A 21,639-nucleotide genomic window follows, 5' to 3' on the forward strand; every position below is an offset into this window, starting at 1 on the left:
TGTGTGGCCTAGCGCGGCCGAAGAGTGGCTTCTTTGGGCTGATTGGTGAAGCATTATTTAGTCAAGAAAAACTGCTTTATTGAGCAAACTTCAGGCAGAATATGATAAGGCGAGAAGAGTACTTTCTGTCCTGTCGCCTTCTTCTTTCCTTTTTGCATTTTGCGCAATAAAAAATGATTCTTTCTAAGGATCGTAGTGCGCGTATCTTGGTTCAAGCTGTCTGGTCAGGGGGTCACACCTTATAATGTCCTGTAGCGTTCTTAGCTGTACATGTATAATGTAATAGCTCCGCAGAAACACACAAGGTGGAGAGAAGTAATAAATAAAGGGAAAATGAGACATACACCCTAATGTAGCCAAGTGCTACAAATGAAACTCATACGGGTTCCTAGAAGAACTTGGCTCGCTACTCCTTGTCTTAGTTCCTCCTTTGTAGCACTTAGCTACGTTTGGATGGATATCTCATTTTCCCTTTATTAATTACTTCTCTCCATCTTGCAGGTTTCCGCAGAACCAATACGTCAAACTTTTGTCTTTGCTTCTGAGTTCTTGATGAGTTCGGCTTCGCTTGCCATCTGCTAGCCGCCTGGTTAGGACAGATAGTAGGAAAGGCGGTCGTGCGGTCGTGGTTAGGAAAGGCGGTCGTGCCGGGTTCGAGTACCAGACTGGGACGAATTTTTCCTCAACTGCGCTGCTTTTCTTCCGAGGAACCCGTATGGGTTTACTTTGTAGTACTTAGCTACGTTTGGGTGGTTGTCTCATTTTCCCTTTATTAATGTACATGTATAATCTGTTCGAGCCACATTCTTTTCTGACAAATTCCTCTAAAAGTTTTGGAACTACTTAAAGCCCCAAAAATGATTCCACCAGCACACTAACACCGGAATAAAGCAGACATAGCAAACTCATTAAACTCGTATTTTAAATAAGTCTTCACCACCGATGATCAAAGTACTGCAGAACTTTCGACAGCCTGCAGCAGCATTATTGAGCCAATCACAATAGATGAGGCAGGAGTACTTACTCTACTGCTAAACTCAGATCCAAAAAAGGAACTGGACCCGACAATATCCAAAATTTCATAACGCGATACGCAGAATAGGTGTCTAAATACTTGTGTCTCATCTTCAATAAATCTTTATTAACCTGCTCCCTTCCTAATGAATGGAAAAAAGCTAATTTCCTTTGTATATCTCGGGTAACAAAGCTGTTACCTCTAACTACCCAGATTGCCAGATACATCCATTAGATGTGAATAATATGGTGCACCTTGGAGATTCAGGATGTCCATTAGATATCCAGATTTATCCCGAAAGCGTTGCATAGATGTACTATGGATCATCGCGAATGCATCCGGAACGTGTAAGTAGTACGTTGTGGGGATGTCAGCGCTGGATATATGTAACATCTAATGCATATCCATATCAACCACACTTACGTCCATAGGACATCCATTGTCCTATTTTTGGCTGTTTCTTTTATTCGTCATGCATGCATGCGCTGGGCATCTTCAATTTGTTGTCCCAGACTGCCCCAGACTGCTTGAGAGGCTACTATAGCCAGTGATTATTTGCATACGCAGCTTCTCAGACAGTCCTGGACTGTTTGGGACAACAAATCAAAGTACTACACTTACTAAGCGAAGAAAAACTCCGTTGTCACCACCAGCATTTTTATTGTGAAAATTCTTATTGGTATCAACCGTTTGACAAGTACATAATGATGTACACAATATTTGCAGTTATATACAATGGTAGACTGCAGCTGTCGCATGACAATAAAGTAAACACTAAAAATACAACACAATGCCATCTCTTCGTTTCTGAAAGGCACAAGGGCACAAGGAGCACAACGAGCACGAACCAGTACAAAAATATCACACACACATAACAGCTAAGCATAAAAACACTAAAAAATAAATGGAATAACACAGTAGAAGCAAAGATTGAAAAGGAACACTTCTCTCATAAAACATGATACAAGTTCTTCTTAGCTGAGCAACAGCGCAGTGGTAGCTGCACTCTCTCCAGTAAAATAAAACACAAAGGGCCCATTATGAGACTTATTTCTCACGAAAAAAAGCAAAGGAGAATTTACACATAGAAATATTAAAGCACTATTTGACTAGCCATGTATCCAGCAAACAAAGAATAATAGAAATAACGTAGTGAAACATAAAAGAGAGCAGCAGCTGAAGGCCAAGAACAGCAATATTCTAGAGGAAAATCATTCTGAAAACCACCAATAGGTTATTACTATAATAAATTCTGTAATAAAAGCAGGCAACCCTCGGCAGCAGAAGGGTGCCAAATTAGCTTCTCCATAACGGGGAAGAATTTGGAACACAGCTGCTGCATTAAAAAATAGTTTTAACATATTGTTCTCACTCGACAAAAACGTCATTTTCCTAGAATAACTGAACATGCAGTATACGTACAGAAATCGTATGCTCTATAAGTTATTCAATAGAATAACTATACCATATTTCCATGCGAGTGAGACTACAGCCAATTCGTGTGTAGATGCATGGATCATAAGGAATTTCAATGTAATGGCAGTTAGTGGTTACCTGGTACCACAGCACACTTGGCATACACTAGTCAATCAAGTGCAGTGGCACTAGGCCACATCATGCTGCTGTGAGTGCGGAGACGCCCTCGTAGCAGTGTCAATCAGCCCGTCCCTTTTAAAGAGTCTCAATGCTTTTCATGCACTCAGCCTGACACCAGGCAACAGGATTCTACATTTGTCACAATTTTGAAAACACACAGCACTCCTTTTAATGCGATCAGGTGCCACGAAAGGTCAAATCATTGATTCAGCTGATGCTGAAGACAAGTTGCTACATCTATATCTCCGTAGCGTTATCATGTTGGTGTTCATACACTGGGCTCAACATGGCAGCAGTGGTTAATTGCATTGGCCCCCGCATCTGTACTACAAAGGAAACATTTGGCAGTGTGTTGCCACTTCAAAGGGAATTTTATTGTGCTGCGCTGAGCATAGTGAGGTTGAGCCTTCTAGCCATTACCGTGTTTACAAGTTAGACAGCTATTTGTCAGAACTCCTAAAGGTACATGGTACGATGCTATGTTGGCCTGGAGGGCAAATCGTATTCGGAAGATCGCTCTCTTGCTGGCTAGCTTGAGCATCCTAAACATGAAAAAGAGGACAGAATCCTTTCAACTATGCAAACAAATAGCTTACTACTTACCGCGCATTCAGATATGCATGTTTACTTGAAGCTCATGATTGATTTAGTCAATATAACGACAGTAGTGGATGTTCCCAAGACAATCATTGCCTTTCCTTAAGCGCGTTCATGTGGGGCGTTATCTTTACCAAATCACGTGTGGGCTTCAAGTTAAGGCACGTTTCTAAATGCAGGGGTAAGGTATACGAAGTAGCTTGAGACGCCTAAAGTGACCGGTTTTTAGCTTCTCTACATGCAGTGATTAGGATAAAATCCCAGAGTAGATATCTCCAGCTATAGCGACTCCTCTATCATTGTAGCAGACCAAAGGCATCTGCTTAAATAGTACCACTAGCAATGAAATTTGTCCATACATGCAGTAGAGCACAGCCAAGCTTTATGTAATGTGCAAACATATTGACTGTTCAAGAACACGTGACAGTATATAGCTTGTGCCTACAAACGATACAAGCACGTAATAGTACACGCTGTACAAAGGAACTATGTAAACATACAGAAGAGCAACAAAGCGTGCAAAAGATCACTTAGCTCTACAGAGAGCCCTTATTACAAAAGCCCTCCACCAGCACACAGAAAAAAAGCAATGCATAAATGGTGACTATCTTACAATGTTGAGCACCACTATCGAAAACGTGTGCCGGAACCATTGAAACCATTGTGCCGTTGTGCAAAAAACCTGTGGGCGCCGAGAATCACAGCACAAGAAGGACCAAGGCGGGCATGAGAAGCTGCACTGAAACACGGGACAGATGGAGACAGACAGGTAGGTCGCTTGTCTACCGCCATTTGTTTTGGATTGCAGTTCAGCTGTTCAAACTGGTCTTCGCCATGCATCAATTGGCTCAGTTTATTACTATCCCGACAAGAAACTCCGGCGTCATGCCTTGAAGTGTACCACCGAAACCATTGTGTATTTGCGTTGTGCACCAGCCTTTCCAGCCCAAGCTAAGCACTCATGAGCGGCATAAAAGAGAAGAAAGTACAAAAAAACTCGCCAAAATACCTTGAAAAGCCTGTGCCTGCTGATGACTGCACACCACGGCAGACACGGCAAGAATAAGAAATGAAGCGTCACAGCAGCAAGAGGCACCGCAACATGAAAGTGGTTCGACGTAATAGTTCTGCGGAAACCCGCAAAGTGGACAGCAGTAACTAATGAAGGGAAAATGAGGCATCCTCCGAATTGTAGCAATGGCTAAAACGAAATCCATATGGTTTCCTCGAAAGAAAAGCCTCGCAGGTGAAGAAAAATTTGTCCTGGTCCGGGACTCTAACCCAGGACCACCGCCTTTCCGGTCCAGCCAATCTACCATCTGAGGTATCCGGGCAAATTCGCATTTGTCTACCACTCGAAGCAAATGCAAGTGTTTGATTTTCCCTTTCGCATCCCGGACCAGGACGAATTTTTCCTCAACTGCCAGGCTTTTCTTTCGAGGAACCCGTAAGGATTTCGTTTGTAGCAATTGCTACTGTTCGGTGGGTGTCTAATTTTCCATTCATCAATTACTTCTCTCCACCTTGCGGGTTTCCACATAACTATTACTTCAAACTCTTACCGTCGTTTCGAACCATGCCCGCGCTGTTCCTCGTATTATCTGTCCACACCTATCTTAGCACGTGCCTTCGTAGTAAGTGACAAGGTTTCAACTTTATATTCAGGCTGCCCCCACCCAATATGTCCAAACTCATCGAGGTGGATTTTGAAGAAGTTCAGCAAAAACCTAAAACGATCCAGCGAATTGTTTTTGCTCTGGACGTTTCCCGTAGCATGTCGGTAAGTGCCTTCTGCTTCTTGCGCTGTTTGTTATTACTAACCTTCCGCGACGTTCTCCCACATTTCAAACTCTGGCCTGGCGTAAGCTTTTAAGCGTGTACTGAGTATTCATTGCAAATTACTGAATGCCCAGCGCATTAACCAGCTCACGTAGACAAGTATATTGTACCAGCTTCTTTTTTAAGTGCATTTATAAAACAGGCTTCGTAAAGAACTTCGTAAATTTCTGCACAGGGCAGTTAGCCACGATGTTGTTAACGTAGTTTGGAAACTTTATTATTTTAAAGGTTATCACAGTATCATTTAGGCCGGCAAATGAGAAGTACTCAACGGGACAAGAAATGAATTAAACACTCAAGGTACAGCTTTCCGACAGTCACCTACCGTATATTCTCATTGCAATATTCGCGGTGAGCCGTAGCTACATGATCTTCCCTTGAAATTCAAGCCCAGAGCAGCGGCGATGTCTATAGTACTACAGGATATTGCGCTCCAACAGAAAATAAATATAATTGTTCGTCACCTTCCACATGCACTCCGGCTCTGACCGAAAGCTCTGAAATAATATTAAGCTCCTGAAAGGGAAGATAATGTTATCCACCCGAATGTAGCACGAATATTAAGCTCCTGGAGTATGACGGAAACGCGTGGCTGTACTGTATTGCACGGCGTAGAAGAATGTATCAACGGACGGCACATACTATTCAAGACTCTATAAACGGAAGACGCCAAAATAAGACACCTTCCTCTACAGCACATATTGCTTGGTCATTCGAAAGGCCTCCCAGAATCTCTCTACAGTCTGCACTATAAATAGCCTACATCCATGCAAGAATGTTTGTGGAAATTGATGAGGCTCAAAAGCAGGCCTTAAGGAAACTCCTAAACACAGCTGCGCTACCAGCTCCTGATCGTCAATTTGCATCCAAAAAAATTACTGTCAGCATAAATTCAAAAGCGAGCATTTCTAAATAGGCTTGACGGGATTCGTGGTGTATTTTTATGCAGCGCTCACAATTCCACGAAGGGCGAAGCAGAAACACAAATGCGTTGCCTCTCAGCTGACATTTATATTGAAAAACAACGAGAAAGAGAGCAATCCGTAGTCTTTGAACACGTGACGAACCCCAGCCGAAGCGTTGCTGTCTTATTGGTGCATACTCAAATTTGGAGCCCGTCGTCAGCACCTATGTGGCTCTGCCGCGCGTGCTAGTCCGACTTTCAAATTCCTTGTCCCATAGCCGAACTGACGGTTGACCGACAGCCCCTTTTCTCCTGATGTGCAGGGCTTCAATTATTTCACGCATGTGTGTTTCTGCTTTGTCCTTTGTCGAATTGTGAGCGCTCCACGAGAATGCGTCGTCATGAATGCTTACCAACTTGCTCGCTTTTCTATGCTAATGCAGTCAACCGGGTTCTTATGAGACGTTCATTTGAGGGATCAATAGCTGTTTGTGTGCAAGCGCGAGTAAGAGCGGGCGCAAGAGAGAAAATCTGGGGGCTTTGCTCCTTGAATATGTTACTCCGCCTAGGCACTACGGAGGAGGTTTCTATGTAGGCGTTTGCCCCTATAGGCATGCCGGCGTTGCGGAATGGGGTCGTTTGTGTGCGCTCGGACGCTGGCTGCTGGCGCGGTAAATTAGGTGAAGCAGCGGACACTGACGGCTGATTTGCCGACCGTTGCGTCGGACAGACTGTCTCGCACCTGCGGCGCTCGTGCTTCTCAATCGTGGCGGATCATAGCTTTCTCGCGCCTTACGGCAATGTAACTTGTAACTAACCCCACAGATGTTTCTGTGGGAACAGTAGCAACCGTAGTAGAGCCCTGACCGCATATATTGATAATCTAGAAGGCAGAGCGCCTTAGCAACCACGGTTGAACGCAATTGAGTGAAAGGCCGCCGGCGCGAGAAAATCGTTTCGGCGTACCTTCAGAGGCGAAGTTCTGACTGATGTTGCAGAAGTCGCGCGTTGCGGTAGTGCTGAACTTAGCGCCACAAATTACTCAATCGTGTTTTTTTTACTAATTATAACAACGTGTTTTTATTTCACATTATTGGCGGCACCTCCAGGACACCAAAGTGGCAACGGGGACACCATGCAAAGCTGGAACCTGGACTGGTCCGTGGGTTGGCGCTTGCCGAGGGCTGCACGTAAGAAAGATCGGCTGTCCGCTGTCGCGGACAGCCAATTTTTTATGCGAACACCCCCAGGCACGCTTCAGCCTCCGCGACCCCAACCCATGGGCCGCCGTGCTTCCAGCTTTGATACCCCCGCTACCCCTTGGGTGCACTGAATATACTGCGCCGTCTGCTTTACTATAAGCTCAGGTGCTCTCCTGAGGCCTCCGTTTGCCGGTACATGTGCCCTCCTTGAGCAGTGCTTGTAAAAAATCCAATCTATCGTCGCGACGAAAAAAGCAACCCGCGACTTCAACAACACCAGTCAGAACCTTGCGCCTTCAGACACAGCGATCACCAAATGGGGCGTCCGTGCCTAATGTCTCACCGCGCGTGCAGCCTGCGGCGGAGCGTAAACAAACTGAACCGCATTATAATATCGGATGTCCACTGTCGCGGACAGCCAACGTTTTATGGGAACACTCCCTGGCACGCGCAGACCTCTGCGAGCCCCAACCCATGGACCAGTCCAGGTTCTAGCTTTGATGTCCCCGTTGCCGGTTTGGTGTCCTGGAGGCTCCACCAATAATGCGAAATAATGGCACGTTGTTTGAATTAGTAAAAAAAAAACACGATTGAATAAATATAATTGCGTCAAGCCACCAACTTGCGATGCTAAGTTCAGCACTACCACGCCCCATGACTTCTGCCGGCACGCCTAGGGACAAGGGCATACAACACGCGCTAAGAAACTCCACCGTAGTGCCTAGGCAGAGGCGTATATTAAGGAAGCAAAAATCCCCTCATTTCCTCTTTCGAACCCGCTCTAACACGCGCATGGGCGCGAACGACCGTCGTCTCCGCACATGTCACCCCCCGCTTTACCTACTATAGCAATTGGAAATACGCGTCCGGGTTCTCTTGCTCCCATGTTTGCCAGCGCACATGTTATATGCAGAATGTATACGCCGTATGGATATTAGGCGGCCGCTTCTCCTTAAGCAAAACGGCATCAAAGGCATTTAACACGCCGTAGTGATGCGAATATACGTTATAAGCTTATTACACTTTGTGTTTGTCTTGTTCTCTATTCGAACATTGGAAATGGTGCATGAAGTACGTGGCCTCAGAATGCCCACTGCGCCAGTATCGGAGGCAGCCCTTGGGCCCATACTGTTTTCCTCAAGATCGCGAGGTGAAGGCCTGACCGATTATTTAAGCACATACTATAATAGTACAAAGCCTCTCAAAGATGTGCCAGTGGAACTAATACTTTTCTTGCCGTGGAAGGGGGCAAGGCGAATATCCACAGCCAGTTTCGAATATTTGATTGAATAACTCGATATTATCTAATAATAAAACTTTACTAATAAAACGGGCCTCTCGGATAACCCGCTTTCTTCTCTATATAATCTAGAACGTTTTGTTGCAAATTGAATTGAAAATATAAATATTTACGTTTCGGAATATCAGAGAGTCGTTTCAGAGGACGTCGCAGGGGAGGGTTCTGGGAATATTTCTGCCATCCGTGGGGCGTTACATGCACATAAATGACGCTCAACGCTCTTTTTTTCACTCGGCGCCCATCAGATTGCACCAATGCTCGCGCGCGTAATGCGCATGCATGTTAAAGAGACTGTCTACCGTTTTTCAAGGACCTTCTATTTTGTAGCACAATAGAAATCCTCCCAATTGAAGTGTCTCAATGTGCAGTGTTTTCTGCGGTAAGCGAGTAGAAAGATTTACAATAGTATTTTTGATCTGCATAGTTTCCCCTTAAAAGTGTGTGCGGATGGTGGCGATAGTAATCATTGGACGCGATGGCAATCTCAGAGACCACGTGTCGATGCATTACTCCAATCAACGTGGCTCCATTCATTTTCACAAGCGGTGCAACTTTTCAACATGCGCTAACATGAAACATGAAAGCAATGCCTCTCTCGTGTTACGTTAGCAGGACCAGATAAAATTCAAGTTCAGGCAATTGATACAATATTGCATCTAAGTAAGATAACTCTTCCTGCACCACTTTTTGGTTACGTGACGGTGCACAGGTTCCATACACTTTTTCACTCTCGAGCGACGTCACATGCATGTGATGCTTGCACCACTTTCACAGCCAAATTGAAGATAAATTTTTTATGAGATACAAGCATGCTCGTATCCGTCTATATTACACACAATCTTCTCTATTCTCACTACAATTCAAACACATGCTCCGAGTGCCACAGTTCGTTTAAATGACCTCTAGAATACAGCGGCCTGGAATTGTACCAACTACCCCGTCTCCTTCTCAGGAAGAAGTCGCTGGTACAATTCCTAGAGCACCCAGAACGCTGCATAGCTGTTAAGTCAAAATGGGGGGTCTTCATTTTCACGTTCGGACTGAGTTTCCCATCATACGTTGCGTAAGGTTTAGTGAAATTGCCCAATCGACTGTTTAGACCGAATGAAGTTCACATTATATTGAAACGTGTTTGGGTGGACTCCGAAAAACACCGTACTATAATTTGTTTTCGGATCTTGCCAATTTGAAATAATGTTGCTAATTATAATTTTTATATGTGATACTTGCGTTTTGTGAATTCTAACGTTGTTTTTTTCTTCAAGGAGCAGCATAAGAAATTGGTTCTGTAAACGCGCATTACATCGATTTTGTGTCAGATGTCGAACTGTATTAAACGAGTTGTCTATGCAGCGTCTTCTAGTGAAATATTTAAAACTAACAATGTCTGTTTAGTAGACGACTTGTCCCGCTTTCTTCTTATCTTGTGCCACGCCAGTGCCATGACCACACCATTCGACACAAGGCGCAACATTGTTACTCCCGCCTTGCTATTCTGGACAATGTCTGCACTGTATGCCTTCCATATTGCAGAGACATAATCGACTACAAATGGTGAAGGATGCGGTTGTTGGCTTCCTCCTGAGCTTACTCGACGACTCGATCCGGCTCGCCATCGTCAAGTTCAGCAGGGTGGCAGAGGTGCAGCACCCGATTACGACTGTCAATAAAGCAACCGTGGGAGGCTTTCGCGTTGCTGTGCATAACATGTCGACGGCAGGCGGCACCTGTATTGGTTGCGCTCTGGAGAAGGCTCTTGAGGTACGCAATATCGTGAAAATTTTATTACCCACTCTTTAAAAAAGCATCCGTATTGTCGCGCTGTCCTGGTTGTGAAGAATCAGACCTAGGAAAGTCGCAAAACAAACTTTCTTTCGCGCAATCCTGTGCGTATAAATGCAAGTTGAACCCCTGTGCTCGCCACAAGGGTTGCGTTCATCGTCGAAATTTGATGTGCGGGTCAAACGCATCGGTAACAAATAAGTGGCTCGTATAGATCCCAGCGTATTTGCCGGTGCACTGCTAGTGTTTGCTGTGCTTTCCCTTAGAATTGCGTAGATAATTTTGTTGCCGCCTCTGTGCAACCTTATACTGATGCCCGGCATGTGCTTTATCATACTGGTTTTTTATGCTTTTGGTTTTACATGGTTGCCACCCTCCCCTTTTGTAGCAGTTATCGCCACACGCTTATCGAGAGGAAGGTTTGAAAAATAAGATGTACATTTAACAAAAATAAACTAGTCAGATATGATTTAATGGAGGCGTTTATGGGGCGCTGTATGAACCTCTTAAATTGCCGTCCCAGATTTGAGTAGTCAGTTATATTATTTAATAGTTGCAGTAAGAAAAAGAGTGTGTCTGCTGAAAAAATGAGTTATTCAAAACACACGTGCATGGCGGCGTTTGTTCAAGAAACATAAGTATTACTTCAAAAGACTTTGGTGTGAGTGCTCCGATATTTAAGGATGGGCGTGCCTGTGCAGACACTGTGTCCCTCATGTGAGAGCTTATCATCCTTGTCTGATCTCTAGCTGGTTTTATGTTCATTCGCCCAATGTTTTGTTTCTCATTTAATGAAATCGGAAAGGCGGAACCAATTTCCCGCTCCCACACGCCAAACTCGAACGCGCGCAGGCGGCCGCGTTTCTAATGTTACAAACGGACTCGTATCCGTCACGAGGCCTACTAAGTCACTATAACTCAGAAATCCCGGCAAATTGCCCAGACTGCCCCGAAATTTATTGCTCACTCTCGCACTTGCTATGGCAATGTACCGCGTTACCAAAGGGCCCTCTCTCCAGTGAGCCCGAATGGGAAGAAGCCCTCAAAAGCCCGGACCTCAAACTACAACTCAAGGCCGTCCAGAGGGCCCAAGAACTGGCGGAGCGTCACCACGTTCCCGTCCCGACTTGGGTGTCGCCTACGGTTTCTGCCGGAGGAGTTCCCCGCGTGGGATCTCCAACAGATTGAAACTTCGCAGGACTTTAATAAAGTTCTTGACTGACTGATTTAATGAAATCGTTTTTCATTCACAAAGAAAGGAGGAAATCTGAGCTTAAATCCGTATTTACAGTATACGAGCCTTTCGGCGCGCTACACGAATACGAGAACAGAATGATTGTACATAGAAATGGGCAAAAAGTTTTTACCTAATCTGGCAATATATTTTTATTTGCTGTGCCGCCAAATTATCTAGGTCCAAGACCGATACACTATTCCGGCAAGGGTACAACATAAATATAAGTAGAACCTCGTTCATACGTTTTGTGGAAAAACCGCGAGAAAGAATGTACTAACCGGGTAAACGTACGATCCGAATAACAACATAAATTGACAGACTCAACTTTTGTTGACATCTACATAATGCGAAGCCTAGCGCGGATCTTACGGCACGAGACGCCGACACGCGTCGAGCTGGTGATGCTCCAGCGGCCTGAGACGCGTTTTGTTGTTTTGTTCTTGCACAGTATTTTAAGAGAGAGAGGGCAAACCTGGTACATTGAAAGCGATCTGCCGCGGGGGCCTCATCTTATCGGCTCCGCCAATTCTCGGCCGGAGCCACGGATAACTTCACGGTACCCCACCAAATTTATTACCATCTGGTAAAGCAAGTCAGCCGGCGCCCGTGGACACCGATTTCAACCAGGTGGGCCGGTTTTCGGCAAGTTTAGAGCAGTTTTTTACCCCGCCACATGGGCGACGCCATCCAGCCTGACGGCGACGCCGATGCCCGGCGGCATGAAGACTGCTTCCCGAGGCAACATGGCCGTCTCTACGCTAACCCAGCGTGGCTACGACCCGGACGCGATGTCCTGAACGATGGTTCCGACGACTTAGGAGCCCAATTCTGCGATTCCTTCGAACATTCGAAGCCAAGCTCTCCTCAACGCGGCCGCTCGCCGATTGCAAGAGAAAGCCAACATGGTGGCGTCCGCCGCCGCCCCGGTGTCCGGCATCCCAGCCGGCAAGACGCAGCCTCCCGCCCCGCACGCTGCGAGAACCAAGAGCAAGGTCTTCACGAAGTGGAAGCCTCGCCCGCTACTAAAACCCAACCCGGATGACTACGTGATCGTTGTAAAGCCGCGTGAGCTATTTCCTTGCACGAAGCCTCCTCTGAGAATCACTACAAGACCGCTTTCACGGCTTACCTCGGGTCTGAGCGGGCAGAGACCGCGTCGATTCTCCCTTCTAGAGAACAAAATTTGATTGTAATCCATACCTCGGACCTCGAGACAGCAGACCGAGTGATCGGGGATTTTTCTGTCAACACGGAACGCGGAGCGGTCCCGTTCCACGGATACCTCCGGCAAGATGGCGAAAACGTTTGGCACGGTGTCATCGTCGTGTGAAACTCGGACACGACTGAGACACTTCAGCAAAAGGTGCGTTGGAGAGCAGGCACCATTGTTGAAGTGAGAAAATTTGGCACATCAAACAAAGCGCGCGTTACCTTCACCGGAAGAAACAAACCGCGTTTTGTTCACTATGACAACATGGGTGCCCGTCCAGCCCTACTACCGTACAATTCCGGCCTGCGGCAAGTGCGGTGCTGTCGGCAATAGGATGGACGAATGCCCGAACCTGAGACAGGACACTTGTGGCCTGTACGGGCAACAGATTCCACTCGTGGAGGGGGTGCGCGCCCCTCACGAATGCGTGCCCAAGTGTTCAGTGTGCGGTGGTGGACACGCCACGAGCTCCCGCGAGTGCACTGAAAAGTTCCGCAACTCCAAGATAGCCGCCCTAAAGGGCGGCAAGACCAAACGGCGGTCAAGAAATAACACCGCCATCTTGAGCTTCCCGGTGAGTCGCCGCACCGGGACATCACCAAGACCGGCAAGCCAGCGCCCCCTGCCGGAGAAGCCAGGAGGCAATCTACGGCGCCACCACACGGCATGGCCGGGGCCTGGGCCGACGGCGTCAAAAAAAGGAAAACAGGTGAGCGGAGCGGGCAGGGCTGCCTCCTCCTCCCCTCCCTCTACCCGTCCTGCGGCGCGCAGCGCCGAACAAGACATGATAGCGGCTCTCCAGGTGCAAAATGAGATGCTGCTAAAGAAAATTACAGCACTCGAAGCAAAATTGACGGAAGCCCTCTCTACCCACGCAAAAGAAGTAATGGAAAGCGAGACAGAAGCGCCGGCGGAGGCACCTAGAGCGGTAGCCGCTTTCGAGGCCCAGATCAACGCCCTCGAGGCCCGTATGGACAGCCGGATTTGCGCTCTTGATACTCAAATCTCCGCGGCCATGAATGCCGCGATTGCCGAATTGACAGAGATGATTCCCTCTCTCATAACTCAACAAATCGCGCAAACCTCTCGCACCACCCGGCGAGCCGGCCCAATTAAAGACGTGTCCGGCCGGTACCCCAAAATGTTTCGACGACAACTCGATTTCGATGACGAAGACAGTTGCTCACTCTCCGGAATGGAGGATGCTCCCCTCCCCGTGAGTGTTGGCGATGGAACCTCGTCTTCGCAACCCCTACCAATCTTACCGATCATGGCGGGCACCCCCTAAACTCAGGAAATTTCCCCGATCCAAATTGGCCATCCCCATCCTAATTACCCAGTGGAACTGTTGAGGCTTCAATGCCCACGCTATGCGGGCCAACCTACGATTCGTCCTCACAATATTCTAGCACCTTCCTGCTGTGGTAGCCCTCCAGGAGCCAGGGAGCGGCGCCACACTTACAAATTGCGCCACGTTTCAGCAGGACCCCCTCTCCTGTATCTGTGTGCATAAATATTACACGGCCAACTTCGTTGACCTTGACCTCAAAATAGAATTCTTGTACGTGATGGTGACCCTCCTTCCGCTACGAAAACAGGACCTACCACTACACGTTCTCAAGATTTATTGTTTTCCTAAGTTAGCCAACATTACTGTCGCAGACGTTTTTAGCCGCGCCTTAAAGGCTGCGGGCCGGTATCCCGTGGTGATCGTGGGCGATTTCAACGCCACCAGCAGACTTTGGGGATGCGCGCGTGAAGAGAAACGTGGACGTAAGCTGGCGGAACTTATGTCCACGCTAGGCCTTATTCTCAACACCGACCCTGCCCACCCAACTCGCGTGGGTAACTCCGTGACCCGAGACGCGTGTCCGGACCTTACCCTCACCGAAAACATTCAATATGTAGACTGGGTCAGCACCGAGGAAACGGTAGTGGCCACTGCATACTCAATACAACTATTCGCACCCATCCATTGGCAAGACTTTCGCACAGGTAAAATTGCCCGATTGGACCAAATTCCGACCAACATACAACAACTCGACCCCCATTCAGGAGCAAGGGTACCACATCTGGTCCCAGCAATTGGCTTCCACCCTCCGCTCCACGGAAACCCAGATTCAACTTTCAGAGGCAACCCCAGAGGTGGACAACCACCTTCTCTACCTCCGGGACGCCCGGCCCAGCCTTGCGCGCCGATGGCGCCGGCAAAAACACAATCGGAAACTGAAAATTTGCATCACTGAGCTCATACAACGAGCGGCAGAGTACGCGGCCCAACTCGCTGACTCTAACTGGATGGACCGATGCAACACGGCCGCGTGACAAATGTCCAGCCGGAGTACGTGGCTCCTCTTCCGCGCCCTAATCAACGCCACCTAAACTCGAGCAGAAACACAAAAACATCTCCAACGAGCCTTGCAATGCTTCGATGGAGACACTTCAAAATGAGTATGCAAACTCCGAGATAAATACCTCTGTACTCAGCAGGACCCCCGAGGGCCCGCGTACTCGTATGCAGGTTCCGAGAACGCGGAGATGGACCAACCGTTCCAGCTGCACGACCTGATGGCGGGCCTAGCAAAAATGAAGCGAGGAAGGGCAGCGGGTCGGTATAAAATTACAGTCAAATTACTTGCCAACCTTCCTGACTCTGCCTACTCCACACTCCTCGCTTACATGAACTCCATTTGGATAGGGGAAACACCCCTCCCAATTGATTGGAAGCCCGCTCTGGTCACCTTCATTCCCATAGCTGGTAAAGCCATCAACAGGCAACCTCCGCCCCATCTCCCTTATTTCTTGTGTGGGAAAATTAAGGGAGACGATGGTGCGCGGCAGGCTGTCTGAGTTTCTGGAGAACAAAAATGTTTTCGCAGACACCATGTTCGGGTTCCGCCCACCCCGGTCCGCACACGATGTCTTGCTTCAACTTGACCGAGAAACTCTCGACCCGATCGAATATCCCCTAAGTGACAAAGTAGCACTCGCTTTGGATCTGAAGGGGGCCTTTGACAATGTGACCCACGAAATTATTCTAACACATCTTTCCCAAACAGATTGCGGCCGAAACACCTTTAACCATATAACGCAATTTCTCACTGATCGATAATTATACATTCGGATTCAGGACAGCGAACACGGCCCATACCCATTAGGCACGCGAGGTGACCCCGCAGGGAGCGGTCTTATCGCCCCTCCTTTTCAATCTGGCAATGATGAGACTTCCCGCTCAGCTGGCGAGGGTCGACGGCATCAAGCACGCGCTGTATGCCGACGACATCACCATTTGGGCTAAACACGGCTCGGTAGGAGAAATGGAGCCCAACCGGCAGCAAGCGGCGGACGTCGTATACAACTATGCCCGTCGATGCGGCCTTCAGTGCTCCCCGTCCAAATCTGAATTTGTGCACATACGCCCCTCGCCAAAGTGCACCACCAAAATCGACCTCTCCCTTAACAGTGGACCCATACCCGAACACGACGAGATCCGAGTACTGGGGCTCTTTATTCACAAACATCGAAAAGCTGACACAACATTGACCAAATTGCGTAAGGTGGGGGACCAGGTGGGCCGGATGGTCCGCCGGGTTTCGAACAAGCGCGGGGGCTTACGATGCAAAGACGCCATGCGGCAGGCGCATGCATTTGTAACCAGTCGAGTCCTTTACTCGGCTACATACCTCCACCTACGCAAATTTGACGAGAATGCACTCGAAGTCATTCTCCGTAAAATCTACAAGCGTGCCCTCGACCTCCCGCTCAGTACCTCCAACCTGCGCCTCCTGGGCCTGGGGATGGTGAACACCTTTAAGGAGCTGCGAGAGGCACACTTGATGAACCAATACACGAGACTCTCTAAAACGCCGTCGGGTCGCCGCCTCCTTGCCCGACTACACATCCATCATTCAATACATACAGAAAAGCACGCACATATCCCATCACAGTGTAGGTATGCCCTGCATGTGCGCCCTCTTCCGGTCAACATGACACGACAGGACCATAGTGGCAGACCCCTCGCGCGGGCGGAAGCCTTGGCTCGCCACTACGGACACAAACACGTAGTCTTCTACGTGGACGCCTCCGGCCCGTACCATGGAGGTTGGTACACGGCCGCAGTCGTCCACCAAACACGGCAGTAAACAGACTCACTTTCCGTGCGCAAACCATTGCACACACGGAGGTGGTTGTCATCGCGCTAGCCGCCGCAGATCAATACCCGCGGGTCATCATCACCAACTCGAGGGGTGCTTGCCGCAATATTGAGCACGGGCACATACCGTACCTTGCCTACAAAATCTTGCAAAACAGCGACTATCTCGCTGCCCCCTCGCACCGTACGATTAACTGGACTCCGCTCACACGGGCCTCGAAGGAAACGAGATGGCCGATGCCGTCGCCCGCGCACTCATTTTCCGGGCATCACCTTCGTCCCCCACTGATCCGGACCCCGAACCCAATCCCGCCTATACTTTCAAAGAGATCGTTCAGCTCTACCAATATGGCCATGCCATCTATCCCAAGCCCCGTAAGGGCCTCGCAAAGGCAGATGAGCGCATTCTGCTTCGCCTTTATGCCAAAACTCTGCTGTGCCCGGCAGCCTTGTGCTTTGACCCCGTTTGCACGGGGGAGTGCCTGCACAGTGCGGAAATCTCCCCAGACATTTTCCACATGGTATGGTCATGTAATAAAACCCCAACTATAACCCCCCTACCCAACCCTTCCCGGCAGGACTGGGAGGCAGCCCTGCTCGGCTGCTCTGACCTGACGGCCCAACGGGCCTTGCTCGAGCGGGCCCGGGCGGCGGCCGACGCCAATGGGCTCCCTTAAGGGGGAGCCCAACTAGTGTTGTTGCAAAACTTATCTAAACAATTGTTTTTCAGACAGAGAGGGAACCTAAAAAAATCGCGCTGGCGGGTGACGCCGGATGCCACCGACGCGAATTGTGATGCCCACATCACGTGGCCTGCAGCAGGGAACGGTGCGGGGTTCGGATTATCGCCTACTAAAAGCGTGCAGTACGGTAGCAATGACACTACGCACCACGCGCTGCAAAACAGACAGGTGAATATGCTTATCGCAATAGGTTTGGCGGCAATAGCTGTGAATTCGGCGTGTGACGACCCACGCGTAGATTCGCTGGGACCGGAATAAGGAACTGTGCCCGCCGTAGTTTTCCAGTGAGACAGGCGGCTATATACTGTGCTCGATCACGTGCGCAGCTAACGCCTTTTCTTGTTCGCATGGGATCTGTAGCGGCCGGAAAACGTACGAACGCTGTCTACAGCAGGGAACGGCGGCGTGTTTCGGTTATCGGCTGTTAAAAGCTCGCGCTACGCTTACGACGGCACCTGGCACTCTGAAACAGATAGGCGAAGATGTTTATCACAAAAGAATTGGCGGTGATAGCTGTGAATGTCGCGTGCAACTACCACGGGAAAGATTTGCTGGCACAGAAATGAGAAACTCAGTACGCGCCTGCGCTTTCACGCGAGACGGGCAGGCTAGTATTGTGGTGAAGCTGCCGCGGCGGGCCGCCTTATACTGTTCTCAACCACTCGCGCCACGCGCATTTTCTTGTTCACACGGGATCTAGTGGCTGGAAAACGTATTATACGGTCGTCGTTTGGCGACGCACTGAACGTTGGTGCCGAAAATTTGTGTTTTCCGGGAACGTATGAACCTGCAAAAAATGAGCGCAACTCTGTTGGGTAATTTTTCGTGTTCTCGAATGCGAACGTTGGCGCCCGAAAAACGTACGTAGCGGGAATGTATCAACCAGGTTCTACTGTATCATCAGTGTTATTACGAATGGTATTATTACATCCCAAGTATATTGATTTTATCTTTCTTGTGTGCAGGTACTGCGTTCTGTTAACGAGACTCCAGAGGGCGCAGTTATAGTGCTTTTGACCGACGGCTCAGAGAATGAACACCCCTACATTGACGACGTCTTGCCGCAACTCTTAGAGGAAAAGGTCGAAGTTCTGGCTATGGCAATAGGAGACAAGGCTGAAGACAAGCTTGAGAAAACTGCTACAGCAACAAAAGGGAAGACCTTCTTTTTTCCAGACAGCCATGAGAACACGCCGAAGGCCTACATCGAAGCTACCGAAAGTCCAGAGCACGGGCACACTAGACAGCGTATGGTCAGTACCCAGTCGTCTAAGAATAGACCATAGATATAAATTTCATTGCCGCTGCAGTTGCTTTAACGCCTTCGTGCATTGTTTTCGTCTTATCGAAATCAAAACGTACATCGAGTTTCAGAAATGTCCGTAAAAGACCAAAGACGCCATAAAGGTCGACAGATCCATAGAACCGCTTTATATTTTGTCTTTGACTAATATTTGCACTTTCACCCAAAGAAGAAACTTCGCAAGTGAGAAAAAAGGTTCAGCATTGTGCTCGAGCTCCTCGGATGGAGCGTTAAGAACACACAGCGATGACACATTGTCATGTCACACTATAAGGAACCATTGCTGCGAAGCTGAAACGTCGCTCTTGCATCCACCAGGCGTGTATATACTCTTCGCATGCATAACGTCTAATTAAAGTGCATGTCCCGACAATTTTATGCGACTATAAGTTATTTTAAGTTGCTTAGCAAACTTTGCTCAAGTAATCTTCATTGAAGGGCAATAACCTCACAATACTGCGCACCTATTAATAGACTTTACATACAAATTTTTAACAAATGGGCTTATTCTCACAAGCTTCTACACCTATATATTAAAATGCATAGAGTAATATATATAAGTAACCTTTATAACAGGCGCAACTAACCCCCTTTTCCTTAGCGGTTGCTGTTGCGGTTCTATAATCGTGGCCTCTCGTATTGGCATTACGCCTGGCAATTATTCACCCGCGCATCCTTCCATGCTGGCCCATGAATTGCGGCCATTCCTCCTTCGGCCATCCATTAAACTTGCCACAATGCACCAGCGTAGCTCACTGAGCAGTACTTTATAAAAATACCATGCCCAAAGATCGACCGAATTTAAATAACTTTCAGCTATCAATTACTCTCCTGTGATAATGTAGGCATCTACATTACTTAGACCAAACTTCTCTGCTGCGCTGTAGCAGCATTTTGGTCAGGACTTAAACACTACTATAACACAGCAGGGAAGTTGCGACTAACTGCAGTAAAAGCGCATGGTATCAGAAAAAACTAGTTTTTGGACACTGCGAACTGAAAGTGCTGAATTTTGGCCGATATATTTAAATATCAATTTTTGAAGGTGCTGTTGATTGAGTTACTCTAGTGCATTGCGGTGAAATGCGACGGATGGACGACGATGCAAACTCCTGAAGGAGGCGACATAGAAGACCTGCAAGATTAGATGCCTACACGACAGGTGTCAATAATAAAACATCAAAAAGACGGCCGAATATCTATGCCGAATATTAGGGACTCAAAAGGAAACGACCTTTCATTGCTGTGAAAGCTTCTCTGCAGCGGGGGGTATCGGAACTTGTGCGAAATTTATCATCACATATATGTAGGAACAAAATTTTATTGATTAGATTTGGTTTATTGCTTTAGAGGACATCTTGTTGCAGACTGAAAGCAGCCAGAGGCAGGGTGTCAAACCGAAAAGTCTTAGGGTTTGCTTCGGCTTCAGGCTTAAGACATACGCATATTTTCCGTTTCTGTTCGACTTCAGCTACGGTGAAAAAATGTAATGGTTGTAACCGGTTTGTACCGGTTATTATAGGTTCATATTGGCTCGTACTTAAGGAGAATTAAAGGTTTTAGTCTTACCAGCGAACTTACTTCAGTGAAATATAGTTCAATGTAAAATGTCTTACTTTACTTCACCTTCATTTACGAAAAAAATTACAGGGACTCTTAAGACCCCGATTAAAAGATGAATCGCGAAAGTCTACACTTCCTCCTCTTTTCATTCGCCTCTTTCTCTTTGACTCTTCCCTTTCTCTTCTTTCTTTTAATCAATACTGCTCACTACCAAGCATTTTTAGTCAATTAACTGATATCAAATGTGGTCATTACAAGCCGTCGTTAGACATTTTGGTCATATCATAGTCATTAGTAGTCATTACAAGTCATTTAAGTAATTATTGAGTATTACTGGTCATTATGAGGCATTTTAATTTCTATTTAATTGTAGTCGTTACAACTTGTCGTTAGACATATTGGTCATTTCGTAGTCATTACAAATCATTTCAGTCATAATTTTCCGTCATGATTAGTCAATACTACCCACTACTAAGCATCTTTAGCTCTTTGTAAAGAATTCAGATTATAAGAATTCAGAATAATCGGAAGAATGATGGGTGCAAAGTTAAAGGATAAGACAAGAGTAGATTCGGTGAAGGAACAAACGAGAGTTAATGACATCTTAGTTGAAATCAAGACAAAAATGGGCTTGGGCAGGACATGTAATGAGGAGGGAAGATAACCGATGGTCATTAAGGGTTGGGGACAGGATTCCAAGGTAAGGAAAGCGTAGCAGGGTGCGGCAGAAGGTTATGTAAGCGGATGAGATTAAGAAGTTTGCAGGGACAACGTGGCCACAGTTAGTACATGACCGAGGTAGTTAAGAGAAGTATGGGAGAGGCCTTCACCCTGCAGTGGGCGTAACCAAGCTGATGATGATGAATCAATTGTAGTCATTACAAGCCGTGGTTAGACAGGTTGGTCATATTGTAGTCATAAGTAGTCATTACAAGCCATTTCAGTCATTATTAGTTATCACTGGTCATTACTAGGCATTTTTGTCATTTCTAATCAATTGTAGTCGCCACAAGTTGTCATTAGACATATTGGTCATTTCATAGTCATCACTAGTGATTACAAGTCATTTCAGTCATTGTTATTCATTACTGCTCACTAGCAAGCATTTTTAGTCATTTTAATCAATTGTAATTACAAGCACTCGTTAGACATATTGGTCATTTCATAGTCATTAGTAGTCATTACAAGTCATTTG

At 47.3% G+C, this 21,639-nt stretch overlaps 1 protein-coding gene across 1 annotated transcript in view; it reads left to right on the top strand.

Moving 5' to 3' along the window:
* The first annotated feature begins 4,889 nt into the window (after positions 1–4,889).
* Positions 4,890–21,639, top strand: part of LOC142558421 (calcium-activated chloride channel regulator 1-like) — an 81,899-nt gene continuing 65,149 nt past the window's right edge. The window contains exons 1-3 of the mRNA XM_075670556.1: positions 4,890–4,988; positions 9,987–10,214; positions 18,544–18,831. Of these exons, the coding sequence (XP_075526671.1) occupies positions 4,890–4,988; positions 9,987–10,214; positions 18,544–18,831 (615 nt within the window). The remainder of the gene's footprint in view (positions 4,989–9,986; positions 10,215–18,543; positions 18,832–21,639) is intronic.

The sequence above is a fragment of the Dermacentor variabilis genome, chromosome 9 (assembly GCF_050947875.1).
Source record: "Dermacentor variabilis isolate Ectoservices chromosome 9, ASM5094787v1, whole genome shotgun sequence".
NCBI lineage: Eukaryota > Metazoa > Arthropoda > Arachnida > Ixodida > Ixodidae > Dermacentor > Dermacentor variabilis.